Source organism: Drosophila biarmipes, chromosome 2L, assembly GCF_025231255.1.
Source record: "Drosophila biarmipes strain raj3 chromosome 2L, RU_DBia_V1.1, whole genome shotgun sequence".
Classification (NCBI taxonomy): domain Eukaryota; kingdom Metazoa; phylum Arthropoda; class Insecta; order Diptera; family Drosophilidae; genus Drosophila; species Drosophila biarmipes.
Genome location: NC_066612.1, coordinates 6,058,142 through 6,082,462, shown reverse-complemented (window position 1 = coordinate 6,082,462; position 24,321 = coordinate 6,058,142). Strand labels below are relative to the sequence as shown.

The 24,321-nt window shown below is 49.8% G+C and overlaps 8 protein-coding genes across 12 annotated transcripts; 3 read left to right on the top strand and 5 right to left on the bottom strand.

The window, feature by feature from the left end:
* Window positions 1-50: 50 nt before the first annotated feature.
* Window positions 51-2,732, bottom strand: LOC108027779 (recombination repair protein 1). Of its 2 annotated transcripts, XM_017099342.2 has the most exons (5): window positions 1,516-2,727; window positions 1,376-1,453; window positions 1,245-1,313; window positions 973-1,163; window positions 51-916 (listed from the first exon to the last, which is right to left on the bottom strand). In XM_017099342.2, the coding sequence occupies exons 1-5, from the start codon at window positions 2,564-2,566 to the stop codon at window positions 257-259; spliced, it is 2,049 nt and encodes a 682-aa protein (XP_016954831.1). In that variant the 5' UTR covers window positions 2,567-2,727; the 3' UTR covers window positions 51-256. The 2 variants fall into 2 exon arrangements, with proteins under 2 accessions (XP_016954831.1, XP_043949923.1); XM_044093988.2 differs by having other exon boundaries at window positions 973-1,313; window positions 1,516-2,732.
* Window positions 2,733-3,278: 546 nt separating this feature from the next.
* LOC108027925 (tubulin gamma-1 chain) lies at window positions 3,279-5,230 on the top strand. The gene is made up of 3 exons (XM_017099549.3): window positions 3,279-3,500; window positions 3,559-3,761; window positions 3,822-5,230. Exons 1-3 carry the CDS (start codon window positions 3,452-3,454, stop codon window positions 4,995-4,997), a joined length of 1,428 nt encoding a protein of 475 aa, XP_016955038.1. The 5' UTR covers window positions 3,279-3,451; the 3' UTR covers window positions 4,998-5,230.
* A 50-nt stretch (window positions 5,231-5,280) lies between these two features.
* Window positions 5,281-7,710, bottom strand: LOC108027762 (uncharacterized). Of its 2 annotated transcripts, XM_050885676.1 has the most exons (3): window positions 7,609-7,710; window positions 5,628-7,346; window positions 5,281-5,570 (listed from the first exon to the last, which is right to left on the bottom strand). In XM_050885676.1, the coding sequence occupies exon 2, from the start codon at window positions 7,260-7,262 to the stop codon at window positions 5,679-5,681; it is 1,584 nt and encodes a 527-aa protein (XP_050741633.1). In that variant the 5' UTR covers window positions 7,263-7,346; window positions 7,609-7,710; the 3' UTR covers window positions 5,281-5,570; window positions 5,628-5,678. The 2 variants fall into 2 exon arrangements, with proteins under 2 accessions (XP_050741633.1, XP_016954809.3); XM_017099320.3 differs by having other exon boundaries at window positions 5,628-7,702.
* Window positions 7,711-8,153: 443 nt separating this feature from the next.
* Window positions 8,154-9,652, top strand: LOC108027763 (uncharacterized). 2 transcript variants are annotated; one of them, XM_050885677.1, is made up of 3 exons: window positions 8,154-8,193; window positions 8,284-8,596; window positions 8,660-9,652. In XM_050885677.1, the coding sequence occupies exons 2-3, from the start codon at window positions 8,293-8,295 to the stop codon at window positions 9,526-9,528; spliced, it is 1,173 nt and encodes a 390-aa protein (XP_050741634.1). In that variant the 5' UTR covers window positions 8,154-8,193; window positions 8,284-8,292; the 3' UTR covers window positions 9,529-9,652. The 2 variants fall into 2 exon arrangements, with proteins under 2 accessions (XP_050741634.1, XP_016954810.1); XM_017099321.3 differs by lacking the exon at window positions 8,154-8,193 and having other exon boundaries at window positions 8,204-8,596.
* A 32-nt stretch (window positions 9,653-9,684) lies between these two features.
* On the bottom strand, window positions 9,685-10,412 carry LOC108027764 (EEF1A lysine methyltransferase 2). Its single transcript, XM_017099322.3, has one exon. The coding sequence runs from the start codon at window positions 10,360-10,362 to the stop codon at window positions 9,718-9,720; it is 645 nt and encodes a 214-aa protein (XP_016954811.1). The 5' UTR covers window positions 10,363-10,412; the 3' UTR covers window positions 9,685-9,717.
* Window positions 10,413-10,546: 134 nt separating this feature from the next.
* LOC108027761 (chromodomain-helicase-DNA-binding protein 1) lies at window positions 10,547-18,882 on the bottom strand. Of its 2 annotated transcripts, none has more exons than XM_017099318.3 (7): window positions 18,678-18,882; window positions 16,792-17,301; window positions 16,627-16,736; window positions 16,391-16,561; window positions 11,773-16,326; window positions 11,603-11,707; window positions 10,547-11,516 (listed from the first exon to the last, which is right to left on the bottom strand). In XM_017099318.3, the coding sequence occupies exons 1-7, from the start codon at window positions 18,684-18,686 to the stop codon at window positions 11,318-11,320; spliced, it is 5,658 nt and encodes a 1,885-aa protein (XP_016954807.1). In that variant the 5' UTR covers window positions 18,687-18,882; the 3' UTR covers window positions 10,547-11,317. The 2 variants fall into 2 exon arrangements, with proteins under 2 accessions (XP_016954807.1, XP_016954808.1); XM_017099319.3 differs by lacking the exon at window positions 18,678-18,882 and adding an exon at window positions 18,553-18,642.
* A 583-nt stretch (window positions 18,883-19,465) lies between these two features.
* LOC108027896 (protein ABHD13) lies at window positions 19,466-21,403 on the top strand. Its single transcript, XM_017099515.3, has 5 exons — window positions 19,466-19,735; window positions 19,793-20,034; window positions 20,095-20,436; window positions 20,505-20,683; window positions 20,743-21,403. Exons 1-5 carry the CDS (start codon window positions 19,597-19,599, stop codon window positions 20,861-20,863), a joined length of 1,023 nt encoding a protein of 340 aa, XP_016955004.1. The 5' UTR covers window positions 19,466-19,596; the 3' UTR covers window positions 20,864-21,403.
* On the bottom strand, window positions 21,075-24,080 carry LOC108027653 (DNA repair and recombination protein RAD54-like). Its single transcript, XM_044094319.2, has 6 exons — window positions 24,036-24,080; window positions 22,667-23,981; window positions 22,458-22,611; window positions 21,984-22,389; window positions 21,757-21,920; window positions 21,075-21,701 (listed from the first exon to the last, which is right to left on the bottom strand). Exons 1-6 carry the CDS (start codon window positions 24,036-24,038, stop codon window positions 21,398-21,400), a joined length of 2,346 nt encoding a protein of 781 aa, XP_043950254.1. The 5' UTR covers window positions 24,039-24,080; the 3' UTR covers window positions 21,075-21,397.
* Between the last annotated feature and the right edge of the window lie 241 nt (window positions 24,081-24,321).

The window sequence follows — 24,321 nt, the reverse complement described above, 5'->3', positions numbered from 1 at the left end:
GGCGGCTGAACTTATCGATTTTGAATTGAAACTCTTTCACTACCACAAAGTCCGAATCAGAGTAGCTTACTTTATTTAAAAAATTCCAATTCTTATGGTCGATCTACAACTGAAAAGTGTAATGACGAATTTAACAAATTAATTCGGGCCGTACACACTGTACAGCAGGGATAAGTAAATATAATAATAACCCAATAATAAATGAAAACAGAATAATTATGACGAATGAAAGAGCACATACAAACGAGGAGTACATCTAGATATTGAAGAATATGGTGATGGGGCAATGGTCGCTTCCCAGGCATTTTGAGCGAATTTCGTGCTCCACCACCTTTGGGACAAATCGCTCCGAGACCAGGCAATAGTCGAGACGCCAGCCCACATTGCGGGCTCGCGCATTGCCCATGTAGGTCCAGAAGGTGTAGGCGCCCTTCCGGTCGGGGTACAGATGCCTGAAGGAGTCCACAAAACCGAGGGCCAGCAGCTCGGTCATTTTGTCACGCTCTTCCTGGGTGAAGCCGGCGTTCTTGGTGTTCGTCTTGGGATTCTCCAAATCAATGGGCATGTGCGAAACGTTCATGTCGCCGCAGATGACCACCGGCTTCAGTGCGTCCAGTTTCTTCACGTACTCCTGGAAGAGCTTCTCCCAGCGCATGCGTGGCTCTAGGTTGACCAACTTTCGCCCCGAATTCGGCACATAAACATTGATCAAGTAGAACTTTTCATACTCCGCCGTTATCATGCGTCCCACGTCATCGAACTCCTCGTTGCCAATGCCGTACTCCACGTTTATGGGCATGATCTTGCTGTAAATGGCAACGCCAGCATAGCCACCCGGCATGCACAGCCAGTAGGGATGGTAGCCCGGCAGACGGGTCACTTCCTCCGGCAGCTGCTCGTTGGCGCACTTGGTTTCCTTTAAATGAAGTAGTGATGAGCGTTTGCTTAAGTAAGAATAAGATAGTAGCTTACCTGCAGGCAGAATATGTCCGGTTCCTCGAGGTCAATCAACTGGAGACCATCCTTCTTCAACCAGGCCCTCAGACCGGCCACATTCCAGCTGGAGATTTTCAAGTTGTATACCTTATCGGCTGGCAAGGCGAAGGCGTCTTTATCCAATGGCGCACTGGAAGTGCCCTCGGCCTTCTTGGTTTTCTTGGTTGCTGGAAAACAGAAGTTGAGCATGTTTTGCAAGCTTTTTAAAACGGCAGCTCCACCGCAACCGGATTGCTCCACCAACATACTTTTCGAGCTGACCTCCGCATCATCTTCGGGATCATCAGTTTTGGCAGCCGCCTTTTTTCGGCCTCGAACTGGGGATAGATGATAGTTGAGTCTCACGTTGGAATTATCTTATCTCTCGGATTTTACCCACCTGGTTTGCTTTCCGCTGCTTTTTCTTCAATGTCGTCTGTAGCCTCTGCCTTAGCTGCTGCCTTTTTTCGACCACGAGCTGGGGATAAAGATAGGTTAGAAGTAGTTTTAGGATATATGTGATCTAAAGTAGTAGCCCACCTGGTTTGCTATCAGCAGGAGGCTCGGTTTCGGCTGCCACACCGTTTTCCTTCTCGCCGGACGCCTTCTGTCCGCGCTTTTTCACGGGCGCCGGCTGCTCCTCCTTGGCCTCCTTCTTGCCGCGCTGCTTGGTGGTCTTTGCCTCGGCCTGCGGCTCTATTTCCTCCACTCCGTCATCCTTTATCTTTTTGGTTCGTTTTTTGGCTGCAGCTGTAGCTTTTGGAGCGGACTCTACTACATCCTTTACTATTTCTGAATCCCCTACAGCCTCTGGTTCCGGCTTAGCAGTCTTTCCCTTCTTGGTTCGTTTGGTGGGCGCCTTTGGTGGCTCATCATCCGCTTCTGCCTCGTCGAGGGCAGCTGCAATCTCCGAGTCCGCCAGGCGCTTGGTTCCGCGTGCCCGCTTGGCAGCAGCTTCAGCTTTGGGGGCTTTCTCCTTGGACGGGGCCATTGATTCTGGTTCTGTTTCTGGAGCCGGTGTGGGTTCCTTCTTGGCCTGCCGTTTTGGTGGCTCCGCCACTTCCTCGGCCTCTCCGTTGGCCTCAGCCGGCGTCTCCTTCCTCTTTCGCCCCTTTGCCTTGGGCTCCTGGGCAGCCGCTGGTTTCTCAGTCTTGGATCGTCCCTTGGTGGTGGGAGCCTCTTCCTCGGGGACAGGCGTAGGGTCCTTTTTGGTCCTGGACTTGGGGGCCCGGCCAGCAACTGGTGGATCGGCCTTGGGTTCTGCCACTGCAGCCGCCTTCTTGGCGCGTCCCTTTGGCTTGGCCACCGCCTCACCCTCGCCGTTTTCTTCTGTATCCTTCGGCTGCTGCTTCTTCTTGCCACGTGCCGCTGCTGCGGCAGGCTTTTCCGCTTGGATTTCCTCGTCGTTTTCCACAGCTACATTCGCTTTGGCGGCTTTTTTCGCTCGAGGCTTCCCCCTAGCCGGAACCTTGGCTTCCCCGGCGGCAGGGGCAGCATCTTCGTCGACGTTTCCATTGCCATTTGGAGTGGGGTCAGTGGGTTCAGATGGCAGCGCCTCTGCTAGTTTTTTCACGGCCTTGGCACGGGGCATAATGCAGTTCTTCTTTGGGTTCGAAAAATTAAACTGTTTACTATTAATTTTATTTTTCACAGATCTTCCGGTCCTTGCTGTTTTAGCGTATTTGCTATGCCGCTTGGTCTGCACCCGATATCAACAAAAAGAAAACTGCGCGGGCAACGCGATTTCTGCAAGCCGGTCGCCTGCCCGTTTTCCAACACTATTTTGGTTCCATCCCTAGAAGAACACAGTTTTGGGAAACTGTGACGTCAGAAGTAATATTGGCTCCAGAAGCACCTATTAAAAATATATTTGCGTCTTTCAGGTGACTTGAATTTAAATCTATATAAGTGTTTATAAGTGTTTTGATTATCACAAACAATAGAAATAATAATAATAATTTGCATTGTCGCACAAGAAGATCTTAATAAAAAGCTTACATTTAAAAAAAGAAAATTAATTATTAAAAATAGAAAAAAAAATAATTAAATTAAATTTGATTTTCGAAAAACAAAGGTAAACTGTTTATTTTAGTTCAGGGCTTTTAAGTTTTAATAAAGAAGTACGTATCACAAAATGTAGGAATATTTGATTATTACAGAATGACTAGAAAAATATTTGAGTATCAAAAAAGAAAAACTTATATTCTTAATTATTTAATTTTTAGTTTTGACACAAGTCAAATTTTTAACAGCTGACGTTATGCGGCACCTTCCATTGTGGCTAGCCATGGATCATTGCGGCGTTTTCCAACACTGACCAGCAGCAATTGCAAAAAATACATCCCCGCTGTGGCAATTTTTAAATTTTTCGGCCACAATCCGATGGTTTTTTGGTTTGTTTTTGTTTTATTCCAAGCAAATAGACATTAAACCCTAATCGTTATCTGACGTTACCGGCGAACAACAACGAGCGACAATGCCAAGTGAAATAATTACCCTGCAGCTCGGGCAGTGCGGCAATCAGAGTAGGTTTTCAACACAAGGACGAGCCTCGTTCGCTTTGCTAAGTTTCCTTTAATGCAGTTGGCTTTGAGTTCTGGAAGAGATTGTGCCTGGAGCATGGCATCTCGCCCAGCGGCGTGCTGGAGGACTTCGCCAACGATGGCATGGACCGCAAGGATGTGTTCTTCTACCAGGCGGACGACGACCATTACATACCGCGCGCAGTGCTCCTGGACCTGGAGCCGAGAGTGATCAATACCATAATGGGCTCGGCCTACTCCAAGGTAGGTCATGGCCTTAGGTCTCTTAATTCCCACTGCTGACATCACTTGAACTTCCGGTAGCTCTACAATCCGGAGAATGTTTACCTATCCAAGCATGGCGGCGGCGCAGGCAACAACTGGGCCTCCGGTTACAGCCAGGGTGACAAGCTGCAGGAGGAGGTATTTGACATCATTGACCGCGAGGCCGATGGCAGCGATTCCCTAGAGGGTTTCATACTCTGCCACTCGATTGCCGGCGGCACCGGCTCGGGAATGGGCTCCTTCATCATGGAGCGCCTGGCGGACCGCTATCCCAAGAAGCTCATCCAGACATACAGTGTCTTCCCCAACCAGGACGAGATCAGCGATGTTGTGGTCCAGCCATACAACTCCATGCTTACCCTGAGGCGTCTGACCACCGCTGCCGACAGTGTTGTTGTCCTGGACAACACGGCTCTCAATCGCATAGCCTGCGATCGCCTGCACATTCAGAATCCGAGTTTCTCGCAGATCAACAACCTGGTCTCAACTATAATGAGCGTGAGCACCACCACGCTGAGGTATCCCTCGTACATGAACAACAATCTCATCGGGCTAATGGCTCCACTGATCCCAACGCCCCAGCTGCACTTCCTCATGACTGGCTACACGCCCCTGACCAGCGATTCGGATGTGAATAGCCAGCAAACGATTAATGTGCGCAAGACCACCGTGCTGGATGTCATGCGCCGCCTTCTGCAGCCCAAGAACATGATGGTGTCCACTGGGCCGGACAAGTCCAACCACCACTGTTACATATCCATACTGAACATCATCCAGGGCGAGGTGGATCCCTCGCAGGTGCACAAGTCGTTGCAGCGCATCCGCGACCGCAAGATGGCCCAGTTCATTCCGTGGGGCCCAACCTCCATTCAGGTGGCCCTCTCCCGCTCCTCGCCCTACGTGCAGAGCAACCATCGCGTGTCCGGCCTGATGCTGGCCAACCACACCAGCATCTGCTCGCTGTTCGAGCGGACACTCAACCAGTATGACAAGCTGCGCAAGCGCGGCGCCTTCCTTGATCAGTTCCGACGCGAGGACATCTTCAAGGACGACCTCTCGGAGCTGGACGAGTCTCGTGAAATCGTTGACTGCCTAGTCCAGGAGTATGCGGCCGCTACACGCGAGGATTACATGCAGTTTTCCGTAAAGCGGGGCACTGGAGTTGGCGACACCAAGTCGGAGGACGGACGGTCTGCGACCAGCGGCAGTGTCTAGTTTACCATCGTGCCATCAGCAATGCGTGCCACGCATTTTCTCGAATGTATTTTTCAATTTCTCAAGACGTCGGGATTGGAAATCCCAAAGTATTAATAAGCACATTGTTTGTAAGACTCGCATCTATGTTAATGCTGTTGCGTATTTAACGTAAATAAACGTTTGTATTTCGTTTGTTGCCAATTGAACAAGAGAACAATTGTAAGCAATAAAAGTTGTATTTGTGACCCCAATCCAGAGTTTTCTACGCATTGACTTGAGAGCAAAGCAAAAATGCGAAGTGTACAGATGTTTTTGACCCATGTTGCGGTCCAAAACCAAATGTTTTTAATCATAAATCATAATACAAATTCATTTTGTATGTAAATTAAGGATGTCAAAATGTAGGAGGTAGGAGGAGTATGTCCAGATACTGCCGTAAAAGGTCGTAAATTTGTGTCAAACTTGTGTTCGCTTGCTGGAACCATATTTGTCGATGTCTTGTGAGCTTCTTTGTGGTAAATACTAATGTCTAGGGCGTGTTGCAAATGAATTAATGGTTCATTTTAAAATGTTGCTTTGCATAATGTGTTTCTAGGGATAGAAGAGAGTAAGTTAATCAAGTTTGTATAGATATAATGCTCCGCTCACCTTGAGATCACCTTGTCTATCCATTCATGGTGCATACTTACAAGGGGCTGCTTATTCTATGGTGGTTCCCTCAGCCTCAGCCTCTTCCCCGTCACCATGCTGATTCTCTTCCTCACCAGCATTCTCAACTTCTTCCTCCTGCTCGTGATCGTCTCCGACGCTCCCCTCAACTTCGTACGATTCCTCAGGCTCCCCTTCAGCAGCCTCCTCCTCCACGTTTTCCCCCTCAGCGGCTTCATGCTCGACATATTCCCCCTCGGCAGTGTCCTCCTCGTCGTGCTCGCCCTCAGCAGTCTCCTCTTCGTCGTGCCCTTCAGCAATCTCCTGGTCATCGTGTTCCCCATCAGCTTCTCCTTCTGGAGCCTCTTCGTTTTCATCGTCCTCATCTCCCTTAACCTCGTCAACCACAACAAGGTTAAGCTGAGAAATAAATTCTTCACTATCATCCTCAGTCAGGTCGATTTCGCTGGACTGGGAAGCATCATTCTTTGGCGGTGGTGGCGGACGGGGCTCCGCGTAGTTGACGCGAACTGTCCTGAGAGCTTCCTTGCCGCTTATTGGGCGACACGAAAGCTGGCTAAAACGATAGCTGACTGTCAGGCCCTTCAGCTGCAGCAGCTCAAAGGACTTGTCACTTAGGGTGATGGTCACCACCTTGTTGCCCTCCTTGGTCGTGGTAGAGCGGACGACCTGCCAAGTTTTCGACAGGAGGTCCGTATTCTGATCGATCAGGAGCTCTGTTGTGATATTATCGGGCTCGTCGGCGGAGCGCGGTACCAAGACAGTTATCCCCTTGGTGGCGGGAATTTCGGTCTCCGGACGGGTGGTCAGGGTGATCCCCTGTACGACTGCGATGTTCGGCACCACGTGCTCCAACCACTTTTTGGTGTTCCTGTCAATGCAGGTAACTAGGATCAGACCCGGGAGGAATTGAATGCCTCCAAAGTTGATGCTGGTCTTCCAACCCTTTCTCATCTCCTCCACGAGGGCGGCCTCGATCCGAGACAGCTGTTTCTTGCTCAGTACGCATGCCGGATACTTATCCGGCATGACGGCCATGACAATGTTTTTCCTCGGAGGCGACTCCGCAGACCTCCGCGGTTTCTTGGGCTCCTCCTTGGCCCTGCCGCCAATGGAGTCCTTGTTATCGATCGGACGCTTGCGCCCGCGATCATCCGGAACAACTGCCTGCTGCGAGCCCTGGAGCTTGCGGCTGGCCGCATTGTTCCTCTGGTACTCGAGCACCTTCTCTCGAGCCTCCTTCTCGGTGCAGCCGCTGGCAATGTACTTTTCGTACCACTTGAGGGCGCCACCCTTGAAGCCAGCCGTGTTGGCCATTCTTTCCAAGGTCTTGGACAGGGCCTCCTTGGGGCCGAGTCCCAAATCGACGTAGCGATAGAACCACTTGCATCTGGCGCCGCTAAGAGTGGCGAGCTGCTCACAAACAAATTTCGAAACACCCCGTTCTAGCGCTTGATTAATTATGGATTGCATTCTTTGACTTGGACCTGGGTTTGGTTTAGGACCATGCCCCTGTCCTTGTCCCTGTCCCAGAACCTGCCACTGGTCCACCCCGATGGAAGGGGGTGGAGGTGGAGCAGGTCCACGGCTGGCCGACCAGGTGCGGCTGTTCATGTTTGTGCTTGGTCTCGCCTGGTCTTGGTCTTGATCTTGATGCCGGTTGTACTCGGGTCTTTCGCGGCTCCACAGAGAGTTGGCCTGCGGGGCAGCAGGATTGTGGTAAACAGAGGATGAGTTGTAAGGCACGGAGTTTGCGAATGTGCTTGGCCCCGACCAGGGGGCCCAGCCACCCAGGTTGCGAGCCTTTTGGGGCGGCTGGCCCAACTGGCCGGAGTAGCCGGTGGTGGTGACCCGATGGGCTCCGTAGTTGCTAGTGTCATTGCCGGCACTGCCGCGGTTGTTTAGCCACTCCCGTTTTTCCCTGTAGCTGGGCTCCATTGCCGGATTCACTTATACTCACACGGAAAAGTGGTTAGCCTGTGCACTGGCCGAAACGAAATCCACTGGAAAAGTGAGGGTTACAAATAGTTACATTCGCCGCTAGAGATTGACAAGTAAAGTCCTGGCCTGCTTCGCGTGACACGACTGCCCTTTAGGTGAAATCAAAGTTCGGTGCTTAAAAATAGCCAACGCTGTTTGTTTTTAGAACTTTTCGAAAAAAAGCATCTTATTAAATACAGATTGTTTTGATTTTCTTTTTATACTAGGTTGCTGTATATTTTTAAAATTTGTTTCTAATTAACAATTTAATGCCATGATATATACATTAAAAGTGTATTTAAATTTGTATGTGTAAGTGTTTTTTAATATTTACCCATAGTTTTAACAAAATTTTTGCACATCATTTATCAGTATGAAAAAAAAATTAAGAAAATGTTTTTTCTTTTTTTCTTAAGCCTAATTTTACCACAAACTGTGAGAATCATTTCAAGTAAAATAATTTTAAAATATACAATTAATACAATTTTATTGTCAGTGGAACAAGTGGACTTACGATAGTGTGGCCCTGCCATCTCTAGTTCTGGTGGCCCAGCGGACAGTGTTGGTAAATACCCCAAAGTTCTTATTGCAATCACTATGCATTTTGAATAAAACGGAATATATGTGAGCCTAAACACTGACGTTTGATCAGTAGCATTTTCCTATGGCTCCCACCGAAGTGGTTGTGGATCGGTCGGAGGAGGATCACCCGAAGATCTCCACCTTTGCCGTGCTGGACCTGGAGACGACCAATCTGCCTGCCTACAATCACAATAGAGTTGGCATCACGGAGCTGTGCATTTACGCCTTTGACGCCGCTCTCCTCAAGACAAAAGAAGTGGCCCAGGATGGGGAAAAGGACCAGGAGCAGCAGCCGCAGGTGCCAGCGCCTCCACGCGTACTGCACAAGCTTAACCTGCTCTTCCAGCCCTCTATGATGGTGCACCCGGAGGCAGAGCGGGTCACTGGTTGGCTATAAAGTAAACCCGAAACAAAGAAGTGACTTATCCATCAATTTCATCATGTTACAGGTCTGAGCAACTACCTGCTGGAGCGGGAGTCCAAGCTGGACGAGGATGCGGCGCAACTAATCATCGGCTTTCTGAAGCACTTGCCAGCTCCGGTTTGCCTGGTGGCTCACAATGGCTGGGGTTTCGATTTCCCCATTTTGAGGCAGGCCTTCGAAAAACTTAATATGGAGCTACCCCAGTCCATAACTTGTGTTGACTCACTGCGTGCCTTCATGGAGATCGACGACGAGCACAAAAAAGAAGCAAGTCTCTTGGAAGTTCCGCAGGATTCGTCAAAAACGGAAGCTCTGCCAGAACTTGAGTCGGAAGCCGTTTCAAAAGTTGAAACGAAAGATGTACCTGAACTTGAAAAGGAAGATGTTCCGGAACTTCAAACAGAAGCTATTTTGGAAGTAGAATCCAATAAGGATGACGAAACTGCCTTCAAGGAGCCAGAACCGGCCAAGGAGATCGACTGGCGAGCCAGAAATGAAACGACTCCAAAGCGCCCTACCGTGACGCCCAAGGAATCTTCTGTCAAGCGCAAACAGCTTCGCGATGTTGATGACGATGATTTGGAGGAGCAGAACCCTGCTAGGCGGAGGCCGCAAGATTTCCGATCACGACGCCAGCTGTTCAGCGGCCTAATGTGTGCCGAGAACAAGCGCTTTCCGCCCCGCGGAGTTTACGGATTGGGCACGCTGTACACCAGTAAGTTCCAACGCCCAGCCAGCAATGCCCACCAGGCCGAGGCCGATGTCGCCATGCTCACAAAGCTGATGCAGCACTATGGCATGGATTTCCTTGCCTTTGCTGAGGAGCAGGCCATACCATTCCATGAAGTAGCCCCTCTTGGCTCTCCTGTCTGTAGGAGAAAGCGTGCAATGTAATTGATAGCTTAAGTAATTCTGCATGACCTTCATTTTACTATGTAAAGCATGCTATATTTTTTATGTTCAATATTTTTTATAAATATGACAATTTAATAAAATTATATTTTTATACATGCCCCGAGATTAATTTTCCTTGCCAATCAGAAAGATTGCTTCCATATCATACAATATTCAAGATATTCTTTATTAAATCTTTTTAAAAACAACTGAGGTAACCACATGGCCCACCTTGCCGCCAAACTTGAAAGTCGGCGTCGGAATGGTGTGGTGCTTAACAAACTTCTCGGCGAAGCTCGCCACCAGCTCCTCCTCGGTCCAGTTGCAGGAAGTGATGACGAACAGGCTGTCGGCTGTGCGCAACAGCTTCTCCACTGTGGCCAGGTAAAGAGCGCGCTTCTCCTTGGGATTCTCCGGGCACAGGCTGACCGCATCGTAGGTTCCCTTGTCGTGCACCACATCGAACTGGCCCAGAGCATCCTGCGGCTGGGTGAGGTCCGCCACCTTGTAGCTGATGCTCAGCTGGTTGTCCTGGGCAATATTTTGTGCCAACTCGACGGCTTTGGGGGAGTAATCCACGCCGGTCAGCTGGTCGAATCCTTCATTGGCCAGAGCCACCAGGAACATGCCATTGCCGCAGCCCAGGTCGAGGACTCTGGCCTGTTTTCCAGTCTCCTCCTGTTTCAGCAGCCAGTCGATCACGCGGGTTTGTGAGTCCTCGTCGAACCAAATCTCGCCCACATCCCCGTGGCTCTTGTAGTTGCGAATCTCGCGGTTGTAACTGGTCTCCCAATATTCCTGGGTACCCAACTCGGATCCGTGTTCGTTGTCCATTATTTTGATGCTAAAACGAGGCTGGAAATGTTTTGAAACAGCTGATGAGCATGTGCGTGGAGCCAAGATAGCGCCACAAGCTTAAAGTCTATACTGGAACAGGGGAAACATGGAACCCATGGGAACTCTTTCTATCAATCCATGCCTATCACAATTTTGCTTTTTATCTAACCAAGAATAAACCTTTTTTTAAATTTAAATACTTTATAATTTATTGATATATATTTAATAGATTTCTCAGACACTACAACGTACTTTATATATTAATATATCATTAATATTATTATCTTTAATATTAACTAAATTACATATCTCTGGATCATTCGCTGATTCTTTATTTTTAACCGGTATATAAAAGTTAGAATGCAATGTAGACATAAAACAAATGATTAGTCTGCTGCTATATTTCATAACCTCGATACGATGCTTCAACGGCCCCATTGCTTTCGTGTTTACAAACATATCTTAGTGTTTAAATATAGTGAGAATTGGTTGTTGGTTTAAAAGCTTTTAAACGACTTGTTCGCATCATGGGCCACATACCACACAGCACACAGCAAATAGCACACAGCACACATTCATATGACCCGCTGCACCTTCTGTACAATTTGGATAGTATAAAAATAATGTTTCGTAATGATGAACGAGTTAAAGCCTATGATTTATACACAGAAAGTCTAAGATTAGGTTGCACGTATTGCCCCTGGATGACGATGATGATGCAGTGCTCTGTGCCCTCTGTGCGATCGGATGTGAAACTAATTGTAGAAGTATATGTAGAGTTAGCTGCTAGGTATTACTTGTACAGGTGTGTATGGAGCTACGCTTAACGTATTGTATGCAGGTGTTGGGTTTCTTGTGTCGAGTGGCTGGACAGGAGTTCGTCCCCCCAGCCGGGCTTAAGTCTAGGCGTTTTATGTACAATAGACGACAGTCGGGTTTGAGAGCACACTCCTCAGGTCTGCGTGCGCCGCTCGTAGTCGCTGCGTCTGTAGTCGGCAGGATAATCTCGCGGCATCACCGGATAGCCGCGGGGATCGCGGTAGCCGGACGGCGGTGGCGGCAGGCCGGGAACGACCCCGTTCGGCATTCCATAGTAGTTGGGCGGCAGGTAGTGGCTTGGATAACCATGTGGTGGCAGACCAGAGGGATATCTAAAACAAGGAACCATCAAAGTATGTTAGAAACCGTAATAACTAATCCTATAAGAACTCGAAGGGAAGGCTAGCTCCTTAATTACCTGCGCTTGTCTGGACGACGTTCGCGCTCGCGATGATAGCTGCCTTGAGCTCCTCCACTGCGCGGATAGCCATCATAGCGATCTCGTTTGTATTCCTGGCTGTATCTGCAATTGAAAAGCATATTAGTAATCCCACCAGGTTGAATGTACAAGCATAACTCGTTAATTACCTTTCGCGGGACTGCCACCGCTCCATTTCCGGGGTGTAGCCGGATGGAGCAGGCGGTGGTTCGTAGCCACCCCGTCCTCCACGACTGTTCGGCGTGGAGGGGGAGGTGGGGCCCTGCCGCCGGGCACTACTGCTGCCACTGCCCTCATAGCCCATGGGTGGGCCACCATAGTAGTCGCCGCCTCGATGGTGCTTCTTGCGCTCCTCGTGCCGGTCCATGTTGAGCCGCTTGAAGGACATTGACTTGAGATGGTCGCCGATACCTCCGCCGGGTGTGCCTGCGATTCCACTGCTGGCATCGGCATCATTCTCATCCCGCTTGCGCTTGAGAGGCGAGTCGTTGTTGAAACGACCGGAGGAGGGTGTACCCGCTTCCGAATACCGCGAATGTCCAGTGCGTTCCTTGTCCTTGTCCTTCTTCTTTTTCTTTCCCCCACTTTTATCCCGCTCTTTATCCTTGTCCTCAGCCGATAGGCCATTGCGCTTGGACTTCGCTGGACTTCCGGACGCATCCTTGGTTTTTCCCTTCGCCTCCCCAGTTTCGCCACTGCCGCCCGTCTTCTGCTTGAGTGCGTGCTTGTAAATTTTGAACAGGCGTTTGGCGTCCAGCTCGGTGAACTTGGACACAAAGTACCAGAGGTTACTGCGCCATTCCTTCTTCTCCGGCTCGCCGTAAGGACCCAGGCACACATCGATCTGCTTGCCGATTTGAAGCAGGCAATCCCTGGTGTGTTGCAGCTGATCCTGGTCGGATAGACTCAGATCCGGCTGGTCCAGAGCCTTGAGGGCCTTCTTCACTGGGCGCATCTTTTCCTTGCACTCATTGAATATGCTGGGATCCAGGTCGCCCAGCACCTCGAGAGCTCTCGGTTCGTTGTTGGCCGTAAAGTGCATTGGCTTGTTGCCGTTGTTGTCCGAGGCGCTGGTCTTTTTCGACCTAGCCTTGGACTTTTTGGTTTTCTTTGCATTGCCACTGGACTGCTCAGCGGCCGAGGCATTGTGCGGCGATGCGGTGGATGGGTCCACCTGACTGGTACTGCTTTCGCCTACGGCACGTCCATCGCCGCCAGCTTCTTCGGCGTCATGGGACTTACTATCGACGTTCGAACTAGCCGACTGTGCAGCCGCCTTGGCGTCGTTAGCCCGCGATGCTCTTGGGCGTCGTTGCCGTCGTTGGCCACCCTTGGTTAGCTCCACGTTCTTCTTTATTATCTTGAGCAGGTACTCGGCACGCGTCTGCAGCTGTTTGGCCTGCGGCTTGCGCGTGTCGTTTAGCAGGATTTTGTCCGTGAGTTTGAGCGTGGGATCCAGCTTCATCTGCTCCCAGGATCCAATGCCGTACTGGTAAATGCCGCACAAGAGCTTGGTGTCCTCCTCGTTTCCCCACTCCACGTCAAAGACCGGAGCGCGAGTCTTGATATTGAAGCTCCATTGCTGGCGCTCTTCGGCCACGCTAGGCATGATCTCGTTGAGCGGCTGCAGCTCTTGCTCGCAGGCCAGCAACTTTTTGGCATTAAAAGAGACGCCACCCAGCTTCACGGAAAAGGTGGCGCGTGCACGGCGCTGCTTGGCGCCCGACGTCTCATCCGCCGTCGCAGTCTTATGCTCTTCCTCCTTGTGCTCGTGCAGGAACTGAACGCAGCGGTCATGCAGCATCTCTCCAAGACGCTTCAATTCCGCCAGCGGCTTTTCTTGCAGCTCAGCATCGCATGCGATGGCCTCCAAGCGGTGTAGGGGAGCAGGGAACTTCTTGTAACTGCGGATAAAGCGACGCAACTCGGCATCCGTGAACCCGGTTATCTTCTCCTTCATGGTGGGACGACCTCGCTTGCGGGGTCGGCCATCGTCACCACTGTCCCCGGAGCCCAGCTCGTAATCCGAGTCGCCGCCAGAGTCGTCTGCCTGCTGTTTCGCCTTGGCTCCCTTACCGGCTCCTCGCTTTCCGTCATTTTGGTTAGCGGGCGCCGTCTTCCTCCGAGGTGGCAGGTAGAGGTCTTCCATCTCCTTGGCTCGCACCTGATCGTCGATTGCCTTGCGGAAGCCCTCAGGAATGATGTCGTCCCAGTCCTTGCTGTCGTCCTCATCGCCTGCGGCATCATGGTCATGCTTATTAGCCGTCTCGCTAGGCTCCTCCTCGAAGGCCGCTATGCTGGCCACCTTGAAGGCGGACAACAAGTCGTCTGCCGGCATTTCCGGGTCCTCGTTCCGGGTCTCTGCCCTGCGTAGAATTTCATCGATGTCACAAACGAGATCGTCGTCGTGCTCCTGCTCGTCCTTGAACAACTCCTCTGCTCCAAACTTCAGAATGGCAGATAGATCGTCCTTGTTAAACGGATTCGAGTTGGACGAGTGTCCATTGCCGCTCTTGTCCAGAACAGTGCGGCCCGTGGTGTCCATCCGCTGAATGACCAGGTGGTCGAGCACCATCTTCTGCTTGGCTCGCTCTACGATCTGCTCCTCCACGGATCGAGCGGTGACCAGTCGATAGATGTTCACCTGGTTCTTCTGCCCGATACGATGGGCTCTCGCCTGTGCCTGTAGATCATTTTGAGGATTCCAATCGGAGTCAAAGATGATCACAGTATCGGCTGTGGCCAGGTTTATGCCCAAACCACCGGCTCTTGTCGAGAGCAGAAAGCAAAAGTCCTGACTGCCCTCGGCATTGAAATGATCCAAGGCCTGCCGCCTCATTTCACCCTTAATGCTGCCGTCGAGCCGTTGGAAGGGGAAGTGGCGCTTCTGCAGGTAGTCAGCCAGGACATCCAGCATGCGCACCATCTGGGAGAAAATCAGCACACGGTGCCCCGTCTCCTTAAGCCGGCAGAGAAGCTTATCGAGCAGAACGAGCTTTCCAGATCCCTTGAGCAGTGTTTGTAGTGCCTCATCCTGCTGCAAGCCCATAAGCTCGAACTCAGAGGGCCGGATGAGGGCAGCGTGGTTGCAGCACTTCTTCAGCTCGATGACTATGTTGAGGAAAGTGGAGGTGCTGCCGCGCTTACCCTTTCGCAGCGCATCAAAATTCTTTGTGAGGATCCACTTGTAGTACTGCTTCTGCAGAGAAGTCATCTCGACTCGTAGGATCTGCTCTACTTTGGCTGGCAGCGACTTCTCGACGTCCTTCTTCACTCTCCGCAGAATATACGGCTCCAGCTGCTGATGCAACCGAGTGTAGCCCTTGTCCTCGGCATTGCCATGCTGCACCTCGAAATTCTCCCACGTGTCAAACTTATCCGGCATGATGAAGTGCAGCAAAGCCCACAGCTCCTTCAACGAGTTCTGCAGCGGGGTGCCAGTGATGAGCAGGCGGTGGTTGGTGTCGAACTCCTTCAGCGACTTGTAAAGCAGCGAATCGTCGTTCTTGAGACGATGCGCCTCGTCAACTAGCAACGCAGCCCACTGAAGCGTGCCCAGGAATTGCTTGTCCTTCAGCACAATCTCGTACGTTGTGAGAATGCAATTGAATTTGAGCCGCTTAGAGCCCTCGAACTGCCACTCGTACTGCTGGATAAGCTCGCGCGACTTGATGTCGCCGAGGTACGTGACCACATTCATGTCCGGCGCCCACAAGTCAAACTCGCGCTGCCATGCCGTCATCGTGCTGAGTGGCACCACGCACAGGAACGGACCGTACAAATGATGCAGCTTGAACAGCGAGTACAGGAAGCAAATGGTCTGGATGGTTTTGCCCAGGCCCATCTCGTCGGCCAGGATAACCGAGTTCTCCTTGCACCACGAGTGGAGCAGCCAATTTAAGCCGTCCATTTGGTAATCTCTAAGAGTCAGGCCAGCCGAAAGGAACTCCGGCTGATTCTTTATTCTGGAGAACTTTGGGCGATATTTGATCACTCTGCAGTGGCGGGAGGGTGTGCACTTGGAGGACTCGCGCTCGTTGAACTGCTCCGCACAGCGCTGCCATTTGCGAAGCACCAGGTTTGCGTCCTCCCATGTGGAATCCGCGTACGGGAGCGACATCCACTTGCACAGATACTCCTCGGTGCCGTCGTCTGGCTTAGAGCCCTTAGCTATAATGCGGTCCACGTTGTTGTAGGACTTCAGCAGCTCGTGCTGCAGTTCCTGCTGGCACTCGAAGTAGTCGATGTCCTCGGGACCGGCGTAGCGTCGCCAATAGGCCTGCTCCTGTTCTTTCTTAATGAAGTTATCCAGCTTCTTCATGCCCTTGGCTTTCATTTCGCGCAGGGTAGCCTCCGATTCCCAGGTATTGTGGATGTACGACCAGCCCTTCCACTTGATCAGGAACTGCGACTCGGCCTCTGCTTCTGGACACTGCTTCTCATCGAATCCAGCATTTGGATCGAAACCATTTTCCTCGATAGCATAGATCGTTGTCTGGTTGCCAGTGCATCCCTTTTTGCCAGTACGCTGCGCCAGGATGCGCTCAATGGTCTCGCACTTCTCCTCCTCCTCGGCTGCGGCGGCAGAGGTGGCTGCCTGGCTCTCATCGTACTCAAACTCCAGCAGATCCTCCGAGTCGGTGGCCTCATCCTCGGAGGCCTCCTTGTAGCTAACTGCGGCGGCCTTGCGGCGGGTGGCACAGCTGATCAGAGAGGGATTGACATGGATCAGGTAAAGGAATGAAGGATCAGTCTTCGGATCATTACCGTTTGCTGGCATCGTCATCATCGCTGTCCTCTGAACTAAAAGACTTCACCCTGCGTCGCTGCTGTTGCTGTGCGGGTTTGCTTCTAGAGGTAGTGGCTGCTTTGCGTTTCTGGGCGGTGGACACATCCTCATCACTGTCGTCGCTCTCATCGCTTTCGTCCGAGTCCCAGCTGGCAAATTATATGAATGGTGTTGCAAAAAAAAATATTGGGAAATAGAAAGCCGAGGATCTCACGTTTTCTTTTTGTTCTTGGGAACTGCAGCTTTCTTGGATTTCTCTGCAGCAGTCGGTGGTTTGCGCGCCTGGCGCGTACGTTTGGGTCTGTAGTCCTCCTCTTCCTCCTCCTATGTGGAGAAAGGTTAGGAACTTTTAGTGAAATCACCGCGGATCCCCACTTACACTGCTGCTGCTGGAGGATGTGGGCGAGACATTGGCAGAACTATCACTTGCTTCATCGGCAGAGGCGTCGCTGGCTGGCTGCTGCTGACCAGCCTCAGTCTCATTATCCTCCTCCTCCTGCTCCGGCTTTGAAGAGCTGCTGCTTGTGTTGGCATTGTTGTTGCTCTGGCTCTGGTCCCTTTGTTCTGCTGGGCCCTCGGCGTCCGAATCGGAATCGCTGCCGCTCGACCCGTCACTGGAGCTGTCCTCCTGGTCGTCTGTGAACCCGTTCGTCTTGCTGTCAGCCTGGGCAGCAGCGGCTGTCGGTGGAAATCCTGCCACCGATAATGATTTGTCCTCTGGTTCCGGGGAACTGCGTCCATCGCTGGAGTTGGCCGAGGAGCTGTCCGAGTCTGAATCGGAGCCGGACGAGCCACTACCGCTGCCACTGCCACTATGGTCGGTGCCATTGGTCTCCCGGGTGTCATCTTGTTCGTCTGAGCCAATACTATTCGCCGATTCATTGAGTGCCTGGGCGGTTGGAAAGAAAACAAATGCGAAATCAGTCTAGGCTGAGGGTAAACTACTTGGTATCAGATAAACCGTGGGAAACAAAACACTTCCTGTATCAACACGGGCTCTGGGTCGCCTAATCCTGGCCAGAACTCCACTGTACTATGTTAAAGTTTACCGAAAATGGTAAAAAATAGCTTGATATTTGACTTATTCTGCTCCTCAAGAGCAGACCACTGCCATACCTAACCAGAGATACATTACGCAAGACGCATGCTGGCTTTTTTGAAGAAGACAGAAGCCTAATCCTGTCCAGACCTAGAGACAACTTAAAAAACCAATAATTCTTCATAAAATCGCGTTTAACTTTGACAATTTGAGTCTTGGGCATTAGTCAATTGGTTGCAAAATGAAACCGAGTGGGTTAACTTTTAGTTAAGTCACCGTAAGTGGCTCCTACAGCCCCAATCCTCTCCAGAAATTCGTTTAAGGCACTTCTAGGGACCAAAAATGTTGAAAAAATCTATAAAGTGTCACGGTTCAGGGTAATACACGGAGGAATCACATGACCACTTCACACGGATCGCGGTAATCACAAGACACTACTTCCTGGTGGGCAAAAACCAGGAAATCTTTTAGAAACAAGCGGGTTTAAGGTCTCCTGGACTCGATCTTTCCCTCAAAAGGGTCAAAAACTGTGGAAATGTAGTTGGCAAATGGGTAAAAATTATTTTTAATAATTGTTTTCAACAAAAAGAGCTGGAATTGATGCCAATTGATTGCCGGTTGCCTTTTGGCGGGTTAGAAATCCCCAGGAATTTGGTCGGAAATCTGCGAGAGAAAACTTTGCACCTAGCAATTTCTGATTACGTAATCGATGAAAATTTTCAATTTGGTCGAAAATACGATGAAATCCATGCAATTTAAAGGATTTTTATAGCCGCATTCGATAAAAACAAACCGAAATTCTTGAATTTAAGTAGAATTTGCGAAAATGGGTACCCAATGGATTTTCACAAAATCCACCTTGGCTGCCACGTTGGAGTCTTGGGAGCGTTGTGGCACCGTTGGATGGATGAAACACAGTTGGTTTATGGGCAAAATCCATCCTTTTGTCCAAATGCTCCCCCAGCAGCCGCAGTGCCAGCCATCAAAGTGCGGGTGTCTCGCGACGAGGGGACTTGCACGGACTTTGGGGCTGAGTCAGCCACGCCCACAAAACGGAGCGTTTTCCCCAGTATGTAGCACTTGTTCTCCGTTCATACTCACACGACAACTGGGATCAAAACGATTCGAACCGTCCCGTTTGGAATGATAGAAGAAATTCATAGTTTTTCCGACTTTTCCACACACACCGACGTTCGATATTCACAGCTTTTTCAAGGCCTACTCACCTGGCTCATTATATTGTCGTGGTAGCACACACAGTTGCCTTGTAGCGCTCATTAAATACAGGCAATTCACTTGCATGCGGTCGCTGGCGAATGTTTATGTTTTTCCTGCAGGCCACTTGTTTTTAAATGCACTTTTTCGAAACAAAAAGATCGTTTTTCACGTTTTACTCATGCGACGCAGCAGAAATCTTTCCACCATCTTGGATTAGTGTGACCGTGCTTGCGGCGCTGGAGATGGCCCTCCGCGACAGTGATGATATGGGATGTATCGTGCTGAGGAATAAATATTAAATAACTTTTGTTTCCTAAATTTAAACATTTTAAATTAAGAATTAAATAAATAAAACAGTTTAATAAAGCAAAAACAAATGTAGCCAAATTTGACACACATATAATCAAGAGATATGAAACATACTATGGCTTAGTTATTTTAACTATGAAATGTAACTTAAATAATAACAACGTATTAATAAAACTAATTATATTTTCCACTTATGTTAACTGATAACCGCATCGATAAATTTCTAAAAGTTTGTACAAAATATTTTAGATTTATGTAAAATATAACTGCAAAAAAAAAAAACAGTCTTAGCGTTTGTAACATTAAGAATATAATGATCAGTAAGATAAGCACAATTAATGGATACCAGTTGTTTTTCTTTTTTATTATAATGACTTACCAACAAAAATCGTTTTTTTGATATAAAATGAGTTTATTTGGTTTCCCCACTTCCCTGTAACCGATAGCCAGTGCTTACTGTACCGCGCTATCGATAATTTATCGCACCGCACAGGTGTCTTCGAAGTCAGCTGTCGGCGGTGTTCAATTACAATAGTTTGCCTTGTGGTGCCTGGAATTAATGCAATTTAATTAAATTAGAGCACTGGACATGTAGCGCAGCTGGACAACAAGGCGAACATGAAAGAAGTGGGCATCGCTCTGCCCAAGTCGCGAGGCGTGGGCGTTGGAGTACTGGCTGCCCTCCTGTTGTGCTTCATCTTCTACTACTTCTACGGGGGTTATATGACGTTGGCGCTTTTCGCTGGCATCATCCTGCGTACGTACGCTTCTCGACCAGCCATTTGGCGTTACTAACCCGCATCTGCCATTGCAGTGATATTCTACTATGCCCAGGACCTACTGCTCTACCATCCTGATCTGCCAGCCAACTCCCGCATTTACATACCCATTCCGACGATGCACAACCTGCCCCACATCACGGTCAGCATCAAGACCCCCGACAATGTCACCCTGCACGCCTTCTGGATAAGCCAGCCGGAGGAGCGCTCCAAGTCGGTGCCCACGCTGCTCTACTTCCACGGCAACGCTGGAAACATGGGCCACCGCATGCAGAACGTAGGTGGAGCTTTATCTACCTCAATATTCATTGTCACAGCAGTCTACTCGGTTTTCCAGGTTTGGGGTATCTACCACCACCTGCACTGCAATATTCTAATGGTGGAGTATCGAGGTTATGGCCTCTCCAATGGTGTGCCCTCCGAGCGAGGATTGGTAACCGACGCTCGGGCCGCCATTGATTATCTGCACACGCGCCACGACCTGGACCACTCGCAACTGATCCTCTTCGGGCGCTCCCTGGGCGGAGCCGTCGTCGTGGACGTGGCAGCCGATACCGTCTATGGCCAGAAGCTGATGTGCGCCATTGTGGAGAACACATTCAGCAGCATACCGGAAATGGCCGTGGAGCTGGTTCATCCCTCTGTGAAGTATATACCAAATCTATTGTTTAAGAATAAGGTAAGGCCTCGCCATTTAAATCGCTTGTTTGTTTTGTTTATCTGTACTGCTATCCCACGCCCTTGCAGTACCACTCCATTAGCAAGATAGGCAAGTGTTCGGTCCCCTTTCTGTTTATATCGGGCCTTGCGGACAACTTGGTGCCACCGCGCATGATGAGGGCCTTATATACCAAATGCGGCAGCGAGCTGAAGCGCCTGCTCGAGTTCCCCGGAGGATCGCACAATGACACCTGGATAGTGGACGGGTATGATCTCCTAGAAGGCTTCCTCTTCTTATTTATCCATTAGCGTTCTTGCTCCTTAGGTACTACCAGGCCATCGCAGGATTTCTAGGCGAGCTGCAGCAGCAGCCTTCGCCTCTCTTAAAAGCGCCAGAAAAGAGCAATGTCTGGGTGGAGCTGGAGCATAAAATCATTGATGTATAACCTCGAGGCATCAAGTGTTCAATTGACTGTGTTAACACTGCGAATGGTTTAATACTTATATATACACAAACACATAATATTAGTCTGTATCTGACAGGGTTTTAATCCGCACGTTGCTAAATGCCGTGTTGCTTATTATGAGCAGAGAGTAACGTGCTAGCGGAAGTGGCTGTTGATTTTAAATATCTATGAATCCATATTAGAATCCGAATTTTTCCAAACTCCTAACGGCGCGAAGTTTATTTGTACTGAGCTTTGTTAACCTACAATTCGACACAATTGGCGACCATTTTAGGCTATAGAAATTAATCAGTATTTCACAAGAAATAAACTCATTGAACTGATTCCTAGTTTGCCAGATTTGTTCATAAGAGCTTTCGTCCCTAGCACGTCTACATTTTGTGCTGGTTCCATTTTTGAAATGTTAAACTATTTAATTGTTAAGATTGCTAGGAGGCCAGAAAAAGTATCTTAAGTTTAGACCTAAGTAACCGAACGACGGCGAGTTGATAAACAATAAACTGCTAACAACTGCTAGAACCCAATGAAGTCCTCATCGGCGCTGTCATCACTGAGGGGTGTTGATGGACGCTTGCGGCTGGCGGGCTTTTCCTGTGGCTGTTCCTCCTCCTCCTTGGCCACAATTTCCTGAGCCTGCGACCGGTGGTGGAAGACAAAGGACACACACTTGCTATCCGTCCAGGCCTGGGCGAGAATGTGGTCTGGCAGGCCGCGATTGTTGGCGCAATGATACCACTGGGACAAGTGCGAAGTGCAGTCCGTGTCATCAGGCGGTGGCTTCGTTTGGATGTTTTGGACGCACCGCTTGCATTTGAGTCTAAAAAAAAGTATGTTATAATAAAATGTTATGAGGTGGAAATCTTAGTTCTTACTTGTCGTGGGTATCGGATAAGATATTTGCATCAAATGTGAACAGGTCCTTCAGGTCGTCACGGGTGAAATGCTTCTCGGCCGACTCGTTGTTGTCAATAATGGTGCTGGACAGGGACTTTTTGTGCGTCTGCCGCTGCAGAATCTTTTCCTCAATAGAACCACTCTGTAAAAGACATTTATCCGCTTTAACTTCATAAGTTTTTGGCGAAATAACTTAGATACTTACGGCAACGAGGCGATAAATGTAACAAGGCTTCTTCTGCCCATCACGCCATACTCTGGCCATTGCTTGCTCATCGTTGGCCGGATTCCAGTCGGGATCGAACATGAACAGGCGATTGGCTCCTATTAAATTCAAGCCGCAACCGCCCGCTTTGCTGCTCAGCATGAAAAGGAAACTGTCCGACTCCGGGTCATTGAACCGGTCAACAACCTTGGAGCGCTTCTTGATGGACATGGTGCCATCAAGGCGTACAAATCCATACTTTCGCTTCCTTGCTAACTGCTCGAACAAGTCCAGGGTCTGGGTGTAATTCGAGATGAGGACCACTTTGTCATTGCCGTCGGCGCGAATGGCGGCCAGCATGAAATCCAGGAGCATGAACTTGCCACTAAGCTCTGGATTTAGATCCCTGAAGGAACAAGGGTCACATGAAGTTTAGTTTCCATCCGGTTAAAAGAGAATGTGAACTAAACTTACTTGGGCTTGTAATTGCTAGGCAGGACATTCTGCGAGTTCTCAAAGCCCTTTTCCCGTGCAGTAAGCTTCTCATAAATGAGATCCGGATGACTGCAAATCTTCTTTAGCGTTGTAATGTCAGCCAGGGCCGTGAGCGAGGCCTTCTCATTGCAATCTTTAACGAATTATGATTGAATTACAAGTTCGAGGCGTGTTACACAATGTCTTACCAGCTAAACTTCGGCGAACTTGATCCGACTTTAAGAAATTCGTATAAAGCTCAAGCTGAATCGGCGTTAGCTTGGCGCAAATGACCATCTCAAACTTAACAGGCAGGTATTTTGTGAGAATCTGATTGGTGCGCCGGATGATGCACTGATCGACTAGACCTATCAGTTCCTGCGTCTTCTCGATGGCCCGTTGTCGTTCGCCTTCCGTGGAGTCGGCATTCTGGCCCCGGAGAATACTGCTCTCAAAGTTGCGCTTAAAAACGGTCGCCGAACCCAGCATCTCTGGATTCACAAAGTTCACCAGACTGTAGTACTCCGTAAGATCGTTCTGAATGGGCGTACCGGAGAGCAGGACCCGCCGTTTTGTCTTCAGGCCCATCAGTGCCTGGTATGTGAGATTGTCGCTATTCTTCAGCCGATGCCCTTCGTCGCAAATCACCATTCCCACCTCGTACTTGCACAGAATATCCGCGTAGATGCGGAATGTCTCGTAGCTGATGAGCAGGACGGGCGTGCCCAGCCGCGAGGAGGTCATGGAGAACTGCTCGAGTGCTTTGATGGTGTTCTCCTTGTTGCCACCCTCCATGGGCAGGCAGAGAAGTCGTCCTTGCAGCCACTTGGTGAACTCCTTCTCCCAGTTCTTCACCAGCGACGACGGCGACACGACAATGGCCTTGTTGATCGTGGGCTTGCACTCCGGGCCCTGCCTTAGGAGTGTCCACACCAGCGTGACGCACTGCAGCGTCTTTCCCAGGCCCATTTCGTCGGCCATAATGCAGCCGTTGAAGTTGCCGCGCTTTCCCTCCACACACTCGTACATGAAGCGCACGCCCTCGCGTTGGTGAGGCCGCAGGATATTGCTGAGTAGCGGATCCACCACTACGTGCACCAGAATCTGGGTGGGATCCATGGACATGCGTTCGTGCTCCGTGTAGGCGGGCGGATGGAACAGCACCAGGGCGTTGCAGGCCAGCGGATCGTGCAGGGGTCGCCGGGAAATGCAGCGTCGAACGCCCAGGACTCGTTTCCCCCCGTAATCCGGAATGTAGTTGTCCATGGGCACCTTAAACTTGCGGGCCAGCACCTTGGCAATAGCCCGCTCGTACTCGCTGTTCGCCGTGAAGCGAATGGGCAGCGGGAGCTCCACTGTGTTGCCATCATCGCGAAGGGCGCTCTGGCGCTTCCTGTCCAGCTCCTGCTCCCGCTCCAGTTCCTGCTGGCAGGCTCTTTTGTTCTTCTTCAGCAGTGGCGGAGTGAAGGAGTGCCGCGACTCGGGACGCAAAGGCCCCCGTTGGCTGGGCGCCAAACTGCGTCGCTTAAAGGAAATGCTGGTTAATTTAAAATAAATAATTAAAATTATTTAATTTACCATTACGATGGGCCTTCACAAACTCATTCACCTGTTATCGATAACCATTTCTTGAATTTAAAAAGGCGGTCGCGCAAACAGCTGATTAGGTACATACGTCTGGTCACACAAATGGTACAAAATAAAATATCGTCTCATCGATAATATTAAATATATATTTATTTGTTGCAAATTAATTTAATATTTTTAGAATCATTATAATGACAGTATTTTAATTAAAGCATGCATATAAAATGTCCATTAATTTTCTGAAAATCTCGATTTAAAAATTTCTCGATAAGATAAA

Excerpts from the sequence above, each read along its gene's own strand:
- LOC108027896 (XM_017099515.3), top strand. The coding sequence starts at position 19,597 with ATGAAAGAAGTGGGCATCGCTCTGCCCAAGTCGCGAGGCGTGGGCGTT. Across the intron at positions 19,736-19,792 it reads TTTCGCTGGCATCATCCTGC|TGATATTCTACTATGCCCAG; the intron begins GTACGTACGCTT and ends CTGCCATTGCAG. Across the intron at positions 20,035-20,094 it reads TGGGCCACCGCATGCAGAAC|GTTTGGGGTATCTACCACCA; the intron begins GTAGGTGGAGCT and ends TCGGTTTTCCAG.
- LOC108027764 (XM_017099322.3), bottom strand. The coding sequence starts at position 10,362 with ATGGACAACGAACACGGATCCGAGTTGGGTACCCAGGAATATTGGGAG.
- LOC108027925 (XM_017099549.3), top strand. The coding sequence starts at position 3,452 with ATGCCAAGTGAAATAATTACCCTGCAGCTCGGGCAGTGCGGCAATCAG. Across the intron at positions 3,501-3,558 it reads CGGGCAGTGCGGCAATCAGA|TTGGCTTTGAGTTCTGGAAG; the intron begins GTAGGTTTTCAA and ends CCTTTAATGCAG. Across the intron at positions 3,762-3,821 it reads TGGGCTCGGCCTACTCCAAG|CTCTACAATCCGGAGAATGT; the intron begins GTAGGTCATGGC and ends AACTTCCGGTAG.
- LOC108027763 (XM_050885677.1), top strand. The coding sequence starts at position 8,293 with ATGGCTCCCACCGAAGTGGTTGTGGATCGGTCGGAGGAGGATCACCCG. Across the intron at positions 8,597-8,659 it reads GGAGGCAGAGCGGGTCACTG|GTCTGAGCAACTACCTGCTG; the intron begins GTTGGCTATAAA and ends ATCATGTTACAG.
- LOC108027762 (XM_017099320.3), bottom strand. The coding sequence starts at position 7,586 with ATGGAGCCCAGCTACAGGGAAAAACGGGAGTGGCTAAACAACCGCGGC.
- LOC108027761 (XM_017099319.3), bottom strand. The coding sequence starts at position 18,612 with ATGAATTTCTTCTATCATTCCAAACGGGACGGTTCGAATCGTTTTGAT. Across the intron at positions 16,562-16,626 it reads CCCAAGAACAAAAAGAAAAC|CTGGGACTCGGACGAAAGCG; the intron begins GTGAGATCCTCG and ends ATAATTTGCCAG. Across the intron at positions 11,708-11,772 it reads CGGTGGCAGTCCCGCGAAAG|ATACAGCCAGGAATACAAAC; the intron begins GTAATTAACGAG and ends TTTCAATTGCAG.
- LOC108027779 (XM_044093988.2), bottom strand. The coding sequence starts at position 2,566 with ATGCCCCGTGCCAAGGCCGTGAAAAAACTAGCAGAGGCGCTGCCATCT. Across the intron at positions 1,454-1,515 it reads TCCTGCTGATAGCAAACCAG|CTCGTGGTCGAAAAAAGGCA; the intron begins GTGGGCTACTAC and ends CTTTATCCCCAG. Across the intron at positions 1,314-1,375 it reads AGCAGCGGAAAGCAAACCAG|TTCGAGGCCGAAAAAAGGCG; the intron begins GTGGGTAAAATC and ends ATCTATCCCCAG.
- LOC108027653 (XM_044094319.2), bottom strand. Across the intron at positions 22,612-22,666 it reads AGTTCGCCGAAGTTTAGCTG|ATTGCAATGAGAAGGCCTCG; the intron begins GTAAGACATTGT and ends AATTCGTTAAAG. Across the intron at positions 21,921-21,983 it reads ACATTTATCGCCTCGTTGCC|AGTGGTTCTATTGAGGAAAA; the intron begins GTAAGTATCTAA and ends TGTCTTTTACAG.